Source organism: Microcaecilia unicolor, chromosome 3, assembly GCF_901765095.1.
Source record: "Microcaecilia unicolor chromosome 3, aMicUni1.1, whole genome shotgun sequence".
Taxonomy (NCBI): Eukaryota; Metazoa; Chordata; class Amphibia; order Gymnophiona; family Siphonopidae; genus Microcaecilia; species Microcaecilia unicolor.
The window spans coordinates 392,232,165-392,251,574 of NC_044033.1; the positions used below are offsets into that span (position 1 = coordinate 392,232,165).

The 19,410-nt window shown below is 43.6% G+C and overlaps 1 protein-coding gene across 4 annotated transcripts in view; it reads left to right on the forward strand.

The window, feature by feature from the left end:
- HMBOX1 (homeobox containing 1) overlaps nucleotides 1–19,410 on the forward strand; it is a 303,546-nt gene that overhangs the window by 34,648 nt on the left and 249,488 nt on the right. Inside the window, exon 1 of one of the 4 annotated variants that reach the window (XM_030198705.1) lies at nucleotides 17,933–18,075. The exons of the other annotated variants lie outside the window; for them this stretch is intronic. Coding sequence (XP_030054565.1) covers nucleotides 17,933–18,075 — 143 coding nt within the window. Of the gene's footprint in view, nucleotides 1–17,932; nucleotides 18,076–19,410 lie in introns of those variants that run through there. 4 annotated transcript variants of the gene reach the window in all.

The following is a 19,410-nucleotide window of genomic DNA, read 5'->3' on the forward strand; positions in this document are numbered from 1 at the left end:
CTTTTAAAACCCATTTGTCAAATTAGTTACTATCATCATTAATAAATAAAAATACCTTGGTACATCAAAACTAAAATCACAAGATCCTCATTTCTTAAATAAACCTATTACATGAATGATATAAATCAACTTTTTAATAATCAAAACTTTCTCCCTTAAAAATATAAACCCTCATTTTGCAACCCCTATTTCAGTTTAATATGTGCATAAACCAGCACTCAAAATATAGAACAGGAAAAGTTCTCTACGATGACGAATCACAGAAGGCAAAAGTAGAGACTAATAGACGATTCACCACTGGAGACGTGAGTCCAACAGTCTTTATTATATCAGAGATAACGACCCGACACAGGCCGTGTTTCGACGCTAAAAAGCGTTTGCATCAGGGGTCAATAAATACACTACAAATCAAAACATATAACATATAAATAATGCCAATAAAAACATATATGCACATCCATATAGAGATATGAAAATTCAATAGACACTAATTTTCTGATCAGAGGTCAATATGCTCAAATATGCTTAATAACCATTAAAACAGCATACATATATTCAAAAGATTTAAAAAGTTTTTGGCTTCTGCTAATATAAATCAAAAAATATAAAAATATGAAAATATAAATATTATGTGTATTCCAGGTATATATATAATTTTGGACTTATATGCCAGGTAAAATATGATGTATAAATGGTTGTTAGAAAAAATGAAATAGGGTAATTAATATTAAATGCATGTGCACTTTTATATATTAGTATCATGCAATGACAATATACTAAAAACAAAACCTCATGCTTACCCAAGTAATGAATGCAAAACGAAGAGTCCTACTGGTATATGTGTTGTCAACTCACTGATCACATAGCACTGCAAGCAGGGTTGCCAGGTGGAAAATATTTTTCCAGCCTAAAGGAGCCCAAAATCCAGCCCAAAACCCGCCCAAACTCAAACCCCGCCCCTGACACCCCCGCCCCCGCGTCATCACCCCGCCCCCGCCGTCATCGGCCCCGCCTTCCCCGTCACTAACCCCGCCTTCCCCGTCACTAACCCCGCCTCCCACGTCACTAACCCCGCCTCCCACGTCACTAACCCCGCCCAAAAACATCACTAACCCCGCCCACCGCGGCCGAAAAAGCCACCTAAAAAAACCGCCCGAAGCACAAAAACCAGCCCAAAAAACCGCAACCCGCCGCGGGCAAAAATTTCCCGCGGCGGGTCGCGGAAAACCGCCCACCTGGCAACACTGACTGCAAGCCATGAATGAGAACATAATGGGTTTAAAAACAAACATCTGATAACGAAGTATCCATGTAATACTTGAAGAGTTACAAGGGATTAATTGAACCAGCAGAGAAAGTGAAAGTGAAACCAAACGCTCACTGAATGTGTATCACCTAGCACTGCAAGCCAGGAATGAGAACATAATGGGTTTAAAAACAAACACCTGATAACAAAGTATCCATGTAACACTTGAAGAGTTAGGAGGGATTAATTAAACAAGCAGAGAAAGTGAAAGTGAAACCAAACGCTAACTGAATGTGTATCACCTAGCACTACAAGCCCTGAATAAAGATATAGAGGCAGATGCACTAAAGCTAAATGAGCCTTTAATGACCCTCCAACGAGGAAAATTTGATCCGTTGCATGCATCAAAGGGCTTTTACCGAGGAAGCCAGCAGCTAACGAAAACGGAATGGAGATGAGCAATTAGTGTGAAAACCCCATTGAAACGACATACACTAACCTTTTCCGATTGCCTTTACGCAGGAAAAAGGCAAGAAAACTAACGAGAGGTCTGGACCTCTCGTTAGGACAGCTCTGTGCCAGGAAAAATCATTAAGTGAAAAAATAAACAAACTTTGAGCCAATCCCAGCGCATTAGAATGACGGGAGGCGGAGTTAGCTCTGTAGAACACAGGAACAGGAAGGGAGGGGGACCGGGGCAGCTAGCATTTTGCTTTTTCGGGGGGGGGGGGGAGCGGCGGAAAGTGGGGAGCAGCGGGGGGGGGGGGGCAAGGCCGTCCATACAGGACGCTCCTGATGAGCGCCCTTGCCCCCTCCCGATCCTTTGTTTTTGGATTTTGCTGACCGGGTAGCCACGTGTATTTGTTGTGGCTTTTTTTTGTTTGTTTGTTTTTACGTTTGCAGCATGCGCAGAGCAGCCAGCAAAATGCTTGGCTGCTCTGCCCATGATTTAGGGGCCGATTACCGATGTGTATTGTGATTCTTTGATACATTGTACGTTTGAATACCGATCTGAGCATGTGTGACTTTTTTTTTTGGTGCATTCTTCGTTTTTTAAAAATCGTTAGGGACTTTAACGATTTTGATTTTTTTACGTTTGGTTGCTGCATCTGCCTCATAGTCTTAATAGGTTTAATTGGCAACATGGTATCCATATGATACTAAAAAAGTAGATAGAACCGGCAGAGAAAGTAAAAGGGAACCAAACGTTGGCTGAAAATGTATCAACATAATGCTGGGCAGGGAGGGAAAGAGAAACTACATAAAAAAGGGGCATCTAAAAGTAAATACAGAGCCAAATGAATTCAACAGTGCAAACAAAGGTTGGGACAAAAAATGCTCCAAATCAAGCAAGTCAGAAAAATATAAATAATGAACTAAACTAAATGAGGATAATGGAGAGACATCACAATCAAGCACTGGGAGGAGAAGAAAAAAGTGCTTACCCAAACAGAATATGCTGGATACAAACTATCAGAGCACATGGTGATGTCGGCAAAGTAGTGAGAATATATAGCATGCTGAGAGGAAAAAGGGGGTGGTCCCATCCGACACATGCCAGCACTTAAACATTTATCTTGCATAAACGTCCAAGTCCTCATTTTACAAAGCCTGGGATATGCACATATTGGGCTATATTCTATATATAATACCTTAAAAATTGACGCTGCAAAAAGTATGCCAAGGCCTGTTCTATAAACTATGCCTAAAGTTAGGCGCAGTTTATAGAATATGCCTAGGGCCCATCTTTGCAACTAAATCTTGTCGTGGGAATTTACACCAAGTAAAATTTGGTGTAAATGCTGGCAACTAAGTTAGGCACGGAGCAGGTGTATTCTATAATAGCTGGTATAATTTATAGAAATGACCATGATCCGCCTATGCCCTCATTTTGGCATTAGGATTTACATGCATCACTTTATAGAATACGTTTAGCAAGTTGTGCACGTAAATTCTATTAAATACAATTAGGGTCAATAATTGTTACTTGGCAATTATCAGCGCTGATTGGCTTGTTAAGATAATTAAGTTGCACATGCAATACAGAATACGACCTGAATTGCACGCACAACTGAAGTCATGCTATATAGAATCTGGGTTAGGCCCACGTACAAGCAAATAGAAGGGGGCATGGCCTGGATGTGTTTTGAGTGGGATAAGGGCATGGCAAGTTCATAGACATTTAGTCCCCCTCATTTCAAAACAGGACTAAACGTATATGTCATAAAAGATTGACGTCAGGAGTTACAGCTGCTCCCAAGCAATTTAGGATTGTTACAGACTGTCACGGAGTCCAGAGTAGTGAGCCCTTGTGCCACTGCCAGTGACCGGCAGCAGCAGGTGAACCACCCAAACAGGAAGCGAGGCTGAACACAGACAGGCTGGAACAAGCAGGACCGGAACTAGCAGGATGGGAACTGAAGTGATAGATGAGCAAGGCTGGAACAACCGGATTCTGGAACGGGCTTGGCTGGAACCGGATTCTGGAACGGGCTTGGCTGGAACCGGATTCTGGATTCTCAAACAGGCTTGGCTGGAATGGAAGCTGAAAGCAGACAGGGTTGGAACACACAGTGGAGGAACTGAAGCTGAAGACAAACAGGACAGACACAAGCAGGATTAGAACTGAAGCTGAAGGCTTGCAGGGCTGGAGCGAGCAGGGTTGGAGTAGAAGTTGAAGACTGGCAAGACAAGAACTAACAGGGCTGGAACTGCAACTAACACACACAGACGAAACCTTGTCACGGTCCCAGGCTTTAAACAACAGTCATGAACTCTGGAGCAAAGTGAGCTCTTGGCCTGTCGTCGAGCGGCAGCAGGAGGCAAAACCCCCCAAGCAGGACTGGACTAACAAGCTTAGCTTGGCAGGAACCGGATGCTGGGACGGACTTGGCTTGACTGGAACAGGATTCAGGATACTGGAACAGGATTCAGGATACTCAAGCAGGATTCAGGATACTCAAACAAGCTTGGCAGGAACAGGATTCAGGATACTCAGGCAGGATTCAGGATTTTCAAACAAGCTTGGCAGGAACAGGTTTTCAGGACACTCAAGCAGGATTCAGGATTTTCAAACAAGCTTGGCAGGAACAGGATTCAGGATACTCAAACAAGCTTGGCAGGAACAGGATTCAGGATACTCAGGCAGGATTCAGGATTTTCAAACAAGCTTGGCAGGAACAGGTTTTCAGGACACTCAAGCAGGATTCAGGATTTTCAAACAAGCTTGGCAGGAACAGAAGCTGAAAGCAAACAGGGCAGAGACAAGCAGGATACAAAGCTGACCCACACAGACAAACAACAGAACTAAGGCTGAAGCAAAGGTAGAGGGGACTAGAACAAGCAAGGCAGACTGGACTAGAACAAGCATGGCAGACTAGGCAGGACACAAAGCTGACCCACACAGACAAACAACAGAACTATGGCTGAAGGCTGAACCTAGCACACAAAACAGACCAAGAAGAACAGAAGCAGAAGTGCACACAGGCACCCTAAACAAGGAATCAAGACAGAAGTGCCCACAGGCACACAGGCTATGAACAAAGCAAAAAGAAATCAAGGCAGAAATACCCACAGGCACACAGACTAAGAACAAGGTGACAAGAAATCAAGACAGAAGCGCCCACAGGCACACAGACTAGAACAAGGCAGAAGTGCTATACTGCACACGGACTAACCTGGAGACATTTGGCATTGCAAAGGCCCCGAATGAAAGTGCTCCACTTCCTTATAAACAGGACAGAGGTAGGAAATACACTGAACCCAAAGTGAGGCTTGAAACACACAGGAAGTGGAACCCTACAGGACAGAGGCAGGAAATACACTGAACCCAAAGTGAGGCTTGAAACACTCAGGAAAGAAACAATGCAGACAGTAGCCAGCACAGCAGCTGACCATCGGGACAAAAGGTGAGTCAGAGAGGGATCACAACCGCAGTCGTGACAGACCTCTGTTGCAAAGGCAAGCCTGAAAGTTCCCAGGTGCTTAATAAAGGCAATTACAGATGAGGTCACAAGTAAGTCTGAAATGCTGGAACATCAGAATAGGACTGGAATGGGCTTGGCTTGGCTGGAAGCGGATGTTGGAATGGGCTTGACTGGAACCAGATTCGGGAACATGTTTGGGAAACAGAAGAAGACAGTCCACAGTAGCCATAGGGCCAGGCCACCAGGAGGCGAGGTGAGTGTAAGCATGGGATACAGTCACAACCGTGACAGGATTTAATAAACAACTGCCATTAAGTAGCATTCCACTGGAAGAAAATAGGGAGTTTGCCCCTTTAATCCATCAGTATTTTTTGGCCCCACCCAAATGACAAACCGGCAAGGTTAATAGGTCACTGTAACAGCGTCAGGAATATAACAGGTTATCTTTGTGATCTTAAGCAGTCAGTGTTTGATTTAAACATTAGTCACTATAGTTTTTTATACCTAGATATACAGCGCCAGTATTTTGATACCAGCTAGTGCTGAATGTCCAAGTATAACTTGGTCACCAGCACTTGCTAAGTACCAACAATTTTCAGACTGATATCTGGATAACTACTTGGCAGCTTTTTTGCTGTTTAACTTTATCCAGTTACCTGGTTAGAGGACTGAATATTGCCACTAACTGGATAGGTGGAAACTCGACCCAAGCTCGCCCCCATACTATCTTGGCACTACCCAGATACTACAGAGTCAGGAGTTTCAGCAGCATTATGGGGGTAATTCTATATATGGCGCCTAAACGTTGGCACGGAAATCAATGCTGACTATGCGTATTCTATAAGCGGCGCCTAGATTTAGACATGGTATATAGAATATGCATAGCTGATATATCAGTGCCCTAAACTACACGCCTCTATTTACACCAACGAAAATGTGGCGTAAATCCTGACACGTAGATTTAGGTGCACTGGGCCATATTCTATACCTATGCATGTAAATTTTGGAACGCCCATTTTCACACCTATAACCACACCCCTTTTTGGCTACACATGTTAGAAGTTGGGTGCACTGTGTTACAGAATATGCTTAGTGAGTTGTACGCGTGAATTCTATTTATTGCCATTTAGTGCTCATAATTTCTTGTTAAGTGCTGCTATCAACTCTGATTGGCTTGTTAAGCCAGTTAAGTTACATACGTTGTTGTAGAATATGCTTGGATTTCAGCGCAAATCTCTAGTGGGCCAATGATCAGAAGCAAACGCAGTCGCTAGAGGCTGTTAGCACCATTCTAGCGCCTGCGTTTGCTACAGCCCCATGATCACAACCCCGAACGCATGAAACAATGAGCTCGCGGGCTCTGATGGCAGCTACATGCAAATGCATGCAAAACAGGGCGCTTAGCACAAGTAGCACACAAATGCATGCTAATTGTATTCCTCTCCAATGATCAGTGAGCAACACCTCAAACATTGGCACGCTGGCGGCGACAAACCCTACACCAGCTTGGAGCTGGTGTTAAGGTTTGCAGACCATTGGGGAGGAATGTGAGCCCTGTCCTAGTTTGCATGCTAGCAGGTCCGAGAGAGAGAGTTTCAAGGTAAACCCAGCGAATGGATGAGTTGTTTTCTGGAATGCTTAGAAAGGAAAGAATGGATTCTAGCAATATTGAAAAGGAAGAAGAATCACCCTTTAGCAGTTTTTTAGATATAGTTTGTTAGAAACATGATGGCAATGGGGGTAAGAGTGAACCCTGCTGCAACATCTCATGGCCACCTTATGGTGCTCTAATCTCCTCACACTTTTCAGTATCATTTTTATGTTATTCACTACCAATGATATACCTCTAGGTCTGAATAACAGGTTACAGGGCTTTTTACAAGCAACAACATAAGGTAGGAAGGAACTACAATATATAGTAAAATAGTGACGACATCTGTTCTCACTCATACATTCACATTCAAATCAGAATAAAGAAATAACATACAGTTCTATCAAGTTCAGTATAGACAGCATCAGACCCCAATCTGATGGGAAATAACCTTTGGTAATGACATACGTTCCATGGTCTAAGGCTAATCCTTTATTAGTGTTCCAAATGCTTGATAAAGACATGGGCCTTTAGGACTGCTCTAAAACATCTGTGTATGTATATGTTTATTAGGCTTTATTAACTGCTTTTATGAGGAGATTCACCCAAGGCAGTGTACAGCAGTTTAGATAGAGAGTGAGGCATCAAAGATGACCCTAGGGTTATGAGCCAAGGGAACTGAAAGGAAGAGAAAGCCATCAGCAGAAACAGAAAAAAAAGAGGGAAGAGGGGGACTTGAATTTTGGGGATGAAGATAAAGTTCCTGGCCATGTTAAGTGTAAGGTGAAGGTGGATAATCCAGGTGGATATGTCAGGAAAGGAGGCTGAGATATGAAACTTGATTCTTGGGTTAAATTTCTAGCTTGCTGAGCTACAGCTGGTAGTGAGTAACATACTGAAAACTGTGAGAGGAGATTAGAGCACCATGAGGTGGCCATGAGATGTCGCAGCAGCCATTTTCAAGAAGCTGCCACAAGGGGCAGGAGTGAGGGGAGTTCACTGTTGCCCCCACTTGACCACCAGGGATCGGAGATAGGCCAGGGGAGCCTATCAAGGGGACTGTCCTAAATTCGCCCCCATAGCTATGCAGGTGCCAGCACTGAATGTTGCAGGCACTTGCCTATCTGCTGGCTGCTCCCCAGCGCTGCCCCTTTTACTGTTACTGACCGGTCCACTTTTAATGGCTGATCAGTGCTGATTTTTTAGCAGCACTGTCCAGTTAATTGCCACTGAATATCAGCGGTTGGGCATCCCCAAGTAATTTAAAGCGGGCTGTAGAGGTTCTGGTCTGCTTAAATTGCTTTGAAAATCAGCCAGAATGTGTGTAAATACTGGTATGCATATATGTAGACACAAAGGTGTGTAAATGGCCATTTTCTAGCTACACACTATTCTTTAAGTAAGCACCAGTATTTGATGGCATGTACTTGTAAGTGGATGTTCACATGGGTGCAGTTTGGGTGGTGTGGATGGGGCACACATTTGCACATATAGATTATTAAAGAACATGCATAGATTATAGTATTTTATAATCTAGGTGTGAGCATTTACAGTAGCTGTATGACTTGTGCTTGTGCCTAAAATATAGGTGTGTATTTGACCAGCTAATATTCTATGAAGAAAAGTAGATGGATAGACTTGAAACTGGTGCACATAGGCTTCTCTTGATAGAATTATGCTCATCGTTTTTTGGACTGCCCAAACCATTTTTATTTATTTATTTGTTACATTTGTACCCCACATTTTCCCACCTATTTGTAGGCTCATTGTGGCTTACATAGCGCCGTGGGGCGAAAGCCTCCTCCGGTGAAACCCGCCCCCTTAAAATTAATCTCCTACAGCATCTATATGTGTAAATAGGGGCATTATATAATCAGTACCTACATGTATGTCTCATTATTTACACATGTAGATGCAGTGATTTTAAAATGACCACCTAAAGCTATATTTTTGAAATGAGGTAATTGTCAGTGTCGGGTAGTAGTGAAAAGTTATTTTGTAGAAAATCGCTTAATTCATGTTTTTCCTTGAATTTCAGCACTTCTTAACAATGTATTAATAGTCCAGGAAGTGTCACACCATCCTACTATAGAAACCAAATTTAGGGCTCTGTTTACTAAAGTGCGCTAGCGTTTTTAGCGCACAAGATTAGCACGCGCTATGTAGGAGCCCATAGGAATATTGTGGGCGCCTACACAGTTCGCATTCGCTAACGGTTAGCGCAGTCTAAAAGCACTAACTCGCCTCTAGCGCGGCTTAGTCAACAGGGCCCTTAATAATAGAGTATACGTGTGCTTATCACTCTAAGCAAAAAGCAGAGATCAACTAATTTTTGAAACTCTAGTTATAACAATCATTAATGATTAATATACTCTGGTAATAGCAATCATTAATGATTAATACATTTGTGAAATGCTCATATGTTTATATGAGAACTCGATTCTTGTGTAAAACAGCTGTTGGGAATTCTGAAGTCTTAGGGCCCTGTTTATTAAGCTGCACTAGAGGCACATTAGTGCTTTTAGCGCATGCTAACCATTAGCGCACGCTAACTGTGCAGGCGCCCACAATATTCCTATGGACGCCTACACAGTGTGCGCTAATTTTGTGCATGCGCTAAAAACGCTAGCACACCTTAGTAAACAGAGCGTTTATAGCCCTCCCAATTGTTGAAATTATTAAAATCTTGTATGTATGTATTTATTTTAAAAATGTCTAACCTGCCTATACCCAAGCAGTTACAGAAATACATACATAATAAAACAATCATATACAAATACATAAAAATAATCACATCAATTAAACCACTCACCCAACGACCATCCCACATCATCAATAATACTCACAGGATATTTTCTTTTAGCCTTTCAAATTTGGAAAAGATAAAACTGCATGAGTTAGAGGTGTATTTTCAAAGCACTTAGACTTACAAAGTTTCATAGTAACCTATAGAACTTTGTAAGTCGAAGGGCTTCTTTTACAAAGTCGTGTTAGCATTTCCTGTGCAGCAAATGAGAGGAATCCCATAGGAATTGAATGGGCTTCCTCTCATTTGCTGCACCAAGAATCGGTAGCACGTCTTTGTAAAAGAGGCCCCAAGTGCTTTGAAAATGAGCCCCTAAGTCAACAAATAAAATGAGAAGTTGAAAGCAAACTAAAAATAAATGAACTTGATAATTAGACGAGTGATGATTCTAAAATAGAATTCTCAATAAGTATTTCACGCAGAATCAAGTTTTGATATAACCATATTTATCAGTAGTCAGATATCTGCCTTGTCCCTGTTCGGCCTGGGGAACTGGAACAATGGCCTGGAGCACCAGCAAGAAATCTACAATGGCCTGAAACCTTACATCCAGGATTTTGACAATTAATTTGGTCATCATTGTTTGCTCGCAATATAGATTTTCTGATGATTCATCTAATGATTTTATTATATTTAGAATAGCCTGTTATTCATAAAGAGGCTCATTTTTAAAGCACTTAGACTTACAAAGTTCTATAGGTTACTATGGAACTTAGTAAGTGTAAGTGCTTAGAAAATACGCCTCTATGTAACTTTGTAAGTACAAAGAATAGTGCTGGACAGACTTCTGTGGTCTGTTCTCTGAAAATGGCAAGGACAAATCAAACTCGGATATACATATAAAGTATCGCATACTATGTATAATGAGTTTGTCTTATTGGGCAGACTGGATGGTTATCTGCCGTTATTTATTATGTTACTATGTAAGTCTATGTGCTTTGAAAATGAGCACCAAAATATATTTCTTGAGACTGTAGAGGGTGGGTCATAGAATTTTTATGGTCATCTATGACTCGACTATGAATTACTGATAGTCCATTAATATATCCTGCTACAAGTTACATTTTCTTAAAAGGTACAAAATGAAGATTTCAAGAATGAGTGACAATTCTATCTGTGCAGAGATTTTGTTCTCATTATTCTCTTAAACATTGACTGTTCTAAAAAATGTGTTCTTATTTCACGTCTTTTCTTCACTTAAGAGAATTTATGAGAAAGAACACTTTGTTGGAGAAATATCGTCAACTTTTCCTGAAATTCTCATTTCATTTATGTAGCTTCCCACCATTCGAGAACCTGCAGGATAGCTGTGTCCATCAACTAGCTGGTGGAGATAACTGAAAACTAAGCTGGGACATATCTGTCTTGGCATCCAGTCCAGCCCCTCAGTATTTTCTATCTCTAGCAGGTGCATGGACACACTTTTCAGCCTCTGGTTCTGAATGACTTTCTTCAGGTCCAGTTGGTCAGCTGGTTCCCAGTTGAACTTTGCAGGTGGCTTGAGTCTAAAGAGTTACATCTGGAGGTCTTCAAGTCCCTGTCTCTGGTGACTTCTTCCCTCCCTTCTCGTCTCCCCTGTTTCCTGTGGATCTCTCCTTTTCTAGCACAGCAACCTTTAAAAAAAAAAAGGAGAAAGAAAGAGGTTTGCTGTCAAGCGTGGGACAGTCCAGAGCCTTTCTCACCTGTGGTAAGACTTTTGGAGACTGTGAGCTTGGGAGGAGCAGCCGGCAGTGGTTTTAGGGCTGCAAGTTCTACTTTGGTGTAAAGGAAGGATCCCGACTCAGCACTTGGGACATGATTTGGGTTTCTGCCAGGTACTTGTGATCTGGCTTGGCCACTGTTTGGAAAACAGGATACTGGGCTAGATGGACCATTGGTCTGACCTAGTATGGCTACTCTTATGTTTTTGTGTTACACTAGTGACAGTCGGGGTGAATGGTGACTCCCATGGAAGCAGTTAAGCAGTATTGCCGTTGCAAGATTTGCCGGCCGGTATCAGGACATTGCAGTGTGTGCAAGCCAGGAATTCCGCAGGACGCGGAGGAAATGATTAGCAGCAGCGTATCTTCGGATTTGATGCAGCATGCAAATATGCCAGGGTCTCTGGGCTCTCTGGCAGGGCTGGTGTGCAGTTTGATGCAGGAGAGCGCAGGAACGGGCACCATTTTGTCAGGGCTGACTGGTAGTGAGGAGCAGCCTCTTACTGATCATACACAGAGCACAGCTGCTATTTTACATCCTCAGCCTCTTTGTTTTCTCCAGAGTTTATATTGATCTTATATCAGACCTAGTTACTGAAGCAGGGACGGTCAGAGTTATTGCAAGGAGCTAAAGTTTCTTGCCCGCTGCTCCTCCGGCTCCTAAAGGTCTCGTTGGCTTTGGTCTATTCAGAGCAGCCATCATTGAAGGAGCTGTTAGAGGAGAGAGGTGATCCAAAAGTACTGAGGTTGTTTCATAAAGAGGAGCTCAGTACTCTTATTTCTGAGATACTGTTGGTGCTTTCTTTTAGGAGCTTTCTGCTTCGGCGTCAGGAGTTCCATCTTTTTCGATCATGAGGGCTTAGAGGTCCTTCTAAGGCATTCTCGATGCATCCAGACATTCAGGACCTGATTACAGCAGAATGGGTGTCATGGGGCGTGGGGCTGAGAGTGGAAAGAGCCATGGTTCTCCTCTGCCCATTAGTTCCAGAGGAGAAAAATAAATTGCAGCTTCCCAGGGTGGGCTTCCTGGACACTGTGGTGACTAAGAAGACCACCTTGCTGGTGGAAGGGGGCATTGCCCTAAAAGACCTACAAGATAGGAAGCTAGAAGGCTCACTGAAATTGAAGTGGCCTCTTTGGGCCTTCAGGCGATAGTGTGCAGGTCATCTGTAGCAAGAGCATGCCTGAAGTGGCATCAGCATTCAGCAACACAAGACAGGAGCCATAACTCCCAGCTGGAAGCAGGGCTGGCCTACTTGGTAGATGCTATTTATGACATGTTATGAGTTACGGCCCGCAATATGTTTTTGGTTTTCACAGCATGTGTGCAACTCTAGTTGTGGCATAGGACAGCTGATACAGCATCAAAGTCATGTCTAGTTAAACTGCCCTTTTGAGGCAAGTGGCTATTTGGAGAAGATTTCAGTAACTTAGTGGAAAAATTGGGGGACACTAAGCCACAGCTGTTGACAGAGAATAAGTTCAAAGTCTCTGGTCCATCTGTTTATTGGGGGCTCTTGATCTCGATTTCAAGACAGCAGACGGTACTGACCTGGTTGTCAGTAATATGGTCATAAGTCGCACTTTCAGGTACTCCAATCTTTCTTTTGTGCGGACAGAAAGTCCTCTTCTCAGTCAGCTAGAGTGCACAATGCCTCCAGAGCTTTGCAATGATACAAGGCTGGTCCACTCTTCTTTTCCTCCAGTGGGAGGACTTCTTCATGAGTTTTGGGAGGCGTGGCCAAAATTGCATCAGACCAGTGGGTTCCAGATATTCTTACATAAGGTTATAGGTTGGAGTTCTCCAGTCTGGTAATTCCTCTCTTTTTGCAGTCTCCTTCTTGAAAGGGAACCAAGGCGGTCGATGTTCAGGCCACTCTAGATTCCTTGCTGGCACTCTGGGTCATTGTTCCAGTTCACCAGGCTGAACAGAGACAAGGCAGATACTTTCCAGCTTATAATCGAAAGAGAAAAACGCCTATATTTCGACCCGAATCGGGAGATGGGCGTTTTTCTCGCAAAGGCGCCCAAATCAGTATAATCAAAAGCCGATTTTGGGCGTTTCCAACTGCACTTCGTCGCGGAAACGAATAAAGTTGACGGGGGCGTGTCGGAGGCGGGACTGGGGCATGGTTATATCAGCCGAGCAGAGATGGGCGTCTGTAGCTGATAATCGAAAAAAAAAGATTTTGGGTCACTTTTTTTGGACCCTTTTTTTTCATGAACAAGTCCCAAAAAAGTGCCCCAGCTGCCCAGATGACCACTGGAGGGAATCGGGGATGACCTCCCCGGACTCCCCCAGTGGTCACTAACCCCCTCCCACCAAAAAAACCCCACTTTAAAAACTTTTTTCCCAGCCTGTATGCCAGCCTCAAATGCCGTACCCACCTCCATGACAGCAGAATGTGTTCGATCCTCTCACAGCCTTTCCCTGGGTCAGAAGTGGCTCTCGGGTGCACTACAGGGTCACATAAGCATTGCATTGTGGTGGGTGTAGTGTATTGGGCTCCGTGATTTCATTAGCTTTTGTTACAGTCTCAGGATGTTGGTAGTTGGTAGGCTCTTCTCCCATGGTGCTTTTCCCCCTGCCTACTGGGTCAGAGTGTGCCCTGTTGTGTTTCCTGTTGTAGTCCATGCGGTAGTGGCCATTTTTGTAAGCCAGTTTTAGTTCCCTTTCCTGTGTTAGCCACGTTAGACAACTTAGTTCTTACCTTGAATGTGGCAGAAAGAGGGCATTGTACAGCATTCTGCAAGCTCTGACCTACTGCTCACCTCAGTACCAGGGAGACTCGTTGCCAGTGGGGCACAACCTCTGCAGTTAACTGTGAGTAAAGGTGCTTATTCCAATAAAGGACGTTTTCGTAGAGATTAGTCTTCAGGTGTCAACTGGTGTGCCAATGTTATACAGCAGCAACAAGTCCTAGAGGCCTGCGTGTATGCAGTCCCTGGAGCACTTTTAGTGGGTACTGCAGTGCACTTCAGGCAGGTGGACCCAGGCCCATCCCCCCCTACCTGCAACACTTGTGCTGGTAAATGGGAGGCCTCCAAAACCCACTGTACCCACATATAGGTGCCCCATTCACCCCTAAGAGCTATGGTAGTGTTGTACATTTGTGGGTAGTGGGTTTTGGAGGAGGGGGGTTGGGAGCTCAGCACCCGTGGTAAGGGAGCTATGCATGTTGGAGCTTTTTCTGAAGTCCACCGCACTGACCTAGGGTGCCCAGTTGGTGTCCTGGAATATCAGGGGGGCGAGTGTACTACAAATCGTGGCCCCTCCCACGACCAAATGATTCGGATTAGGACGTTTTTGAGCTGGGCGTTTTTAGTTTCCATTATCGCTAAAAAAAACTAACGCCCAGCTGAAAAACGTCCATTTTTTTGAAAATACGGTTCGGCCCGCCCCTTCACGGACCCGTTCTCGGAGATAAACACCCATGGAGATAGGCGTTCGCGTTCGATTATGCCCCTCTTTATCTACTTCATTGTCCCAAAGAAGGAAGGCACCTTTCATCTGGTCTTAGATCTCAAAGGTCTAAACCGCTGCCTCTGTGCTTTCACATGGAGACACTATGAGCAGTCATAACCTCAGCTCAAGCGGGAGAATTTCTCACTGCCCTCGGTCTCAAGGAGGCGTACTTGCATATAGCCATATGCATGGCACATCAGAGGTTTCTATATTTTGCGGTGCTGGGCCGCCATTTCCAGGTCACGGCTTTGCCCTTCGGTCTCGCCACAGCATCAAGTACATTTACCAAGGTTATGATTATGATGCTGGTGGCAGCCTTTCTTCATTGCTAATGAATCACCTGTATCTTAACAGCTGACTCTCATGTGTCGTCCTATTCGGAGAGCACAGCGGTAATTGACAAATGTCCATCTTCTGCGGTCATTGAGCTGGGTGATCAGTTTTGAGAAGAGCAGACTAACTCCATCACAGACTCCAGAATATCTGGGCGTTCTATTTGACACAGCTTAGGAGAGAAACTCATGGAGTGCAGGAGGTCAAATCTGGTTTAACAGATTCGTCTTCTCCTTAGTCAAGGCAGGGCCGGGTTCTGAGATCAATGACAGTGGCGATGGAAGTGGTGCTATAGGCAAGGATTCATATGTGGCAATTACAGGAATCGCTTCTTAGCCATTGGTCTCCAGTGTCACAGAAGTACGAGCTTCATCTTCCTTGGATGCTGGTTACCAGACGGAATATGTAATGGTGGTTGTCCATTTCTGATAACAAAATGGGAGATGGTGACAATGGACACCAGCAAGTCAGGTTGGGGAGCTCATTACAAGTCCCATCTGGCACAGGGCACCTAGACGGAACAGGAGTCTTGGTGGTTGATAAATCGCTTGGAGCTCGGGGCACTGCGGAATACCTTACACGACTTCGCTCCCTTTCTGGCGGAGGCCCCTGTCCAAGTTTTCTCCGACAATGCGACAGCAGTGGATAGCAGTGGAAGCAGCATCCTTCATGAGTTGGGTGAAGAAATATCTTGCTTGTTGGCAGCTTCCATCGCTGTGTCCTTGAATGTGGAGGCAGACTTTCTCATCAGGCATTCCTTGGATCCAAGAGAATGGGAACTATCCAGCCAGGGTCTTCAGCTGATTGTGGACCAATGGGGTTCTTTGCTTCTGGACTTGATGGTGACGAAAAGAAATTCCAAAGTTCCCAAGGTCTTCAGCCTTTGGGAAGAACCAGGCTCAGTGGAACTTGATGCCCTACTTGAGCTCTGACCAGAGATATATCTACTGTATGTCTTCCCTCCTTGGCCCATGGTAGGCCGCATGTCAAAAAGGATCGCATTCCACCAGGGTCGAATAATTATCGTAGCCCCAGATTGGCCATAGAGACTGTGATGCTCAGACCTGGTTTGATTGCTAGACGCAGACCTGATTCGATTGCTAGATGAGGGTTTTCTCTGTCTTCCACAGATACACGGCCTACTGAATCAAGGCCTGATGCTCATGGAGAATCAATGCCCCTTTGATCTTACGACTTAGCCATTGAAAGACCTTAGTTGAAATGAAAAGGTTGTTCTGATTTGGTCATTGCTAGCTTGCTTCAGGCTCGGAAATGCTCTACATCCATAGTATATACGAGGGTGTGGGGGTCATTTGAGGGCTGGTGTTCTGAGTGTGGTCTTTCTCTCTTCTCTACTCAGATCCATGCACATCCTAGCATTTGTCTAAGCAGGCCTTCAGAAAAGTTGTGGCTTTAACCTGTGTCAGAGGACATCTCTTCCAACTCACCCATATATTATTTGATTTTTGCAGGGTGCAGGCCATTTGCGGCCACCCTTTCGTATGTCGTGTCCAGAGTGGAACCTTAATTTAGTCCTTCGGGCTCTTCAGACGCCTCCTTTTCGAAGGCCTCCTTTCAGGATCTTACGCTAAAGACAGCATTCTTGGTGGCTGTTGCATCGGCACATAGGGTTTTGGAGCTTCAGGCTCTCTCTTGTCTGGATCCCTTTCTTCACTTTTCAGAGGTGGGGGTCTCCCTGCGCACAGTTCCCTCATTTCTTCCAAAAATGATAGCAGCATTTCATCTCCACCAATCTGTAGAGCTTCTGTCCTTTCACAGAGAGGACAAAGAGGCTCAGTATTCTTCTTTGAACCTCCTTAATGTGCGTAGAGTCCTCTTTAGATATCTAGAAGTCACGAATGAGTTTCACAGATTGGACAGAATCTTTGTGCTTTTTGGTAAACACAGGCTTGGCCTTATGGGTTTCAAGCTCACAATTACTAGATGGCTGAAGGAGGCTATTGTGCCATCTTATTGGCATGCAGGGAATCAGTCTCCTTAGGCCTTACTGGGAGACTGCTTTACTGTCTCCGATGGATATTTGCAAGTGGCGACATGGTTGACGCTGCACTACAGGGTGGATGTTGCAGCATTCTCGGAAGCCAGTTTTGTGGCTTTGGTCCTCAGGGTGGCAGCACCAGGATCTCACCCACTCTAGTGATTGCTTTTGAACATCCCACAGGTACTGGAATAGTGGAAAGCTACATAATAGAAGGAGAAATTAGTTGTTACCTGATCATTTTCTTTCCATTAGTCCTTCTCACTATTCCACAGGCCTGTCCAAGGTTTCTGAGATGTTTAGTTGGTGCGAAGTGATGAATCAAATGATGACTGTCATTTTGCATGGTGCTTCCTGCATATCTCTTGTTCAGTACATGTTGTCCAGAGATGGGTGATGTCCACATATGTTTGCTCATCTGGTTAGTGTTAGGTTAGCGAGTTGTTGTTTTTATTCTGATTTTCTTCTTACTGCTTGTTTTCGTAAATACTAAGGAGCTGGACTGGATACAAAGAAAGAAATGACTCAATTCAGTTTTCAGTTCTCTATCTCCACCTGCTGGTTGATGGACACAGCTATCCCACAAGTTCTGGAATAGTGGAAAGGACTAATGGAAATCAGGTAAGACCTAATTACTCCTTGATTTGTCTAAGTGTATACGAATAAAGATTGTTATTATAGTTTGATAATTGAAAAAGTTCTTCAGTCATACAGCTGACAAATACCCTTGGTAGTAAAAACGTTAAAATGGGTCATCAATCCAAGAATCTTGGAAATAACTAAACTCGAATATTTTGTACCCCACATAAGCCTTCGGGGGAAAAATATTTTTTCACTTCTATGTTTAGGAGGAATTACGAATTTTATGGACTTCCAAGTCTCCTCATGGTATTGCTGCCTTGGCATGACGTTGGCCCTTGATCTGGAACAGGTCCTATTGGCTGTGGCTGATAACAGTGGGAAACATCAAAACCTGAGTGTCAGATCCCTTCTCCATAGCTCAGTTCTGTAAGTCTTCTGCTTTCATGATGTAAGCACATAAAATGCATGACATGAAAACATGCATGCCAGTAATTAAAAGCTCTTGAGATATTTTAATTGTGAGCTAAAGATATGCCAGTTTTAGTTTTAAAGTACAAATTTATCTCTGACAAACATGCTAAATATGATTATAATGGTGTAAGGCCTAAGCTCTTACAAGACTTCTCCCTTTCTTTGCCTGCATAGACCCTTTTATCTTTCAGGTACTTTCAGACCCACAGCAGTTGAAATGAAATTAGGTACATTTAAAATACAATACATTTTCCTCTGAGTGTGACCAAAAAAAATTAAAGCTTTTATTGGAATTCCTATTGTATTTGTGAGGAAGAATGAGGCAGGAAATTTAGCATCTACTAGGTTGGGAGAATTAACAAGTGTAGGATTTATTATGGAGAACAATAGAAACAGTTTAATCTTCGAACTATAATATACGTTTAAACTTCTGAAGCGACACCGGACTAGCTTGTTTGTACTGCTATGGACAGGCAGTTTATCATGCAGGAGGTCTGCTGATGCAGCATTAAGGACCCTCGAGAGGATAAGAGCTTACCCTGCTGCGGGATGCGGGCATGTGCCCAAAGTGGACCTGACCAAAGGGGCAGGTCCCGTCCCTTTCAAGCACCTTCAGAGCCAGTGAGACGCCGGGAGCCATTAATTTTATTCTTCTCTTTTTGTTTTTAACATCATGGTGAAGCAGAACAACAAGAATCTGAGAGGTGCAACTAGGAATCTAGCCCCATTCAACATCAAGGGCCTGATGGATCAACATCTTATTTTATCAGGTCAAGTGGCTCTCTCGATTTTTGAAACCCCTGTCTCCTGTTGAAGCCTCTTTAGTGTATAGCAGTTTTTTATTGATGACAATATAGAATAGATACAACCATCAGCTATGAACATACAAAGGCAAGTGGAAAAGAAGTACATGCAAATAACGGTATGGCATCTGTCATCAAACTTTAGGCAATCCATATCTCCCTACCCTCAGCATAGATAATGTTACAGTAGTCAAGATGTGTCATAGAGAGAATCGAACCAATGCATGAAAAGTATCATGATTAAAGAAGTGACGCACTGCCTGTAGTTGATGGAAAACAAAAAATCTAACTTTGATCAAGTGTGAAATTTGAGGTTGAAATGTGAAAGCTGAGTCCAGAATAACACCTAAATACCGAAAGTGTGTTACTGGAGTAATTAAGGTACCAAGAAGGATATGGGGATCGATGGTGGAGAACAAGTTCCTGAAAACCAGCAAGCAGCTGTTTTTTCTTTATTCCAACAATAGGAATCTGTGTCCTTTAGTTT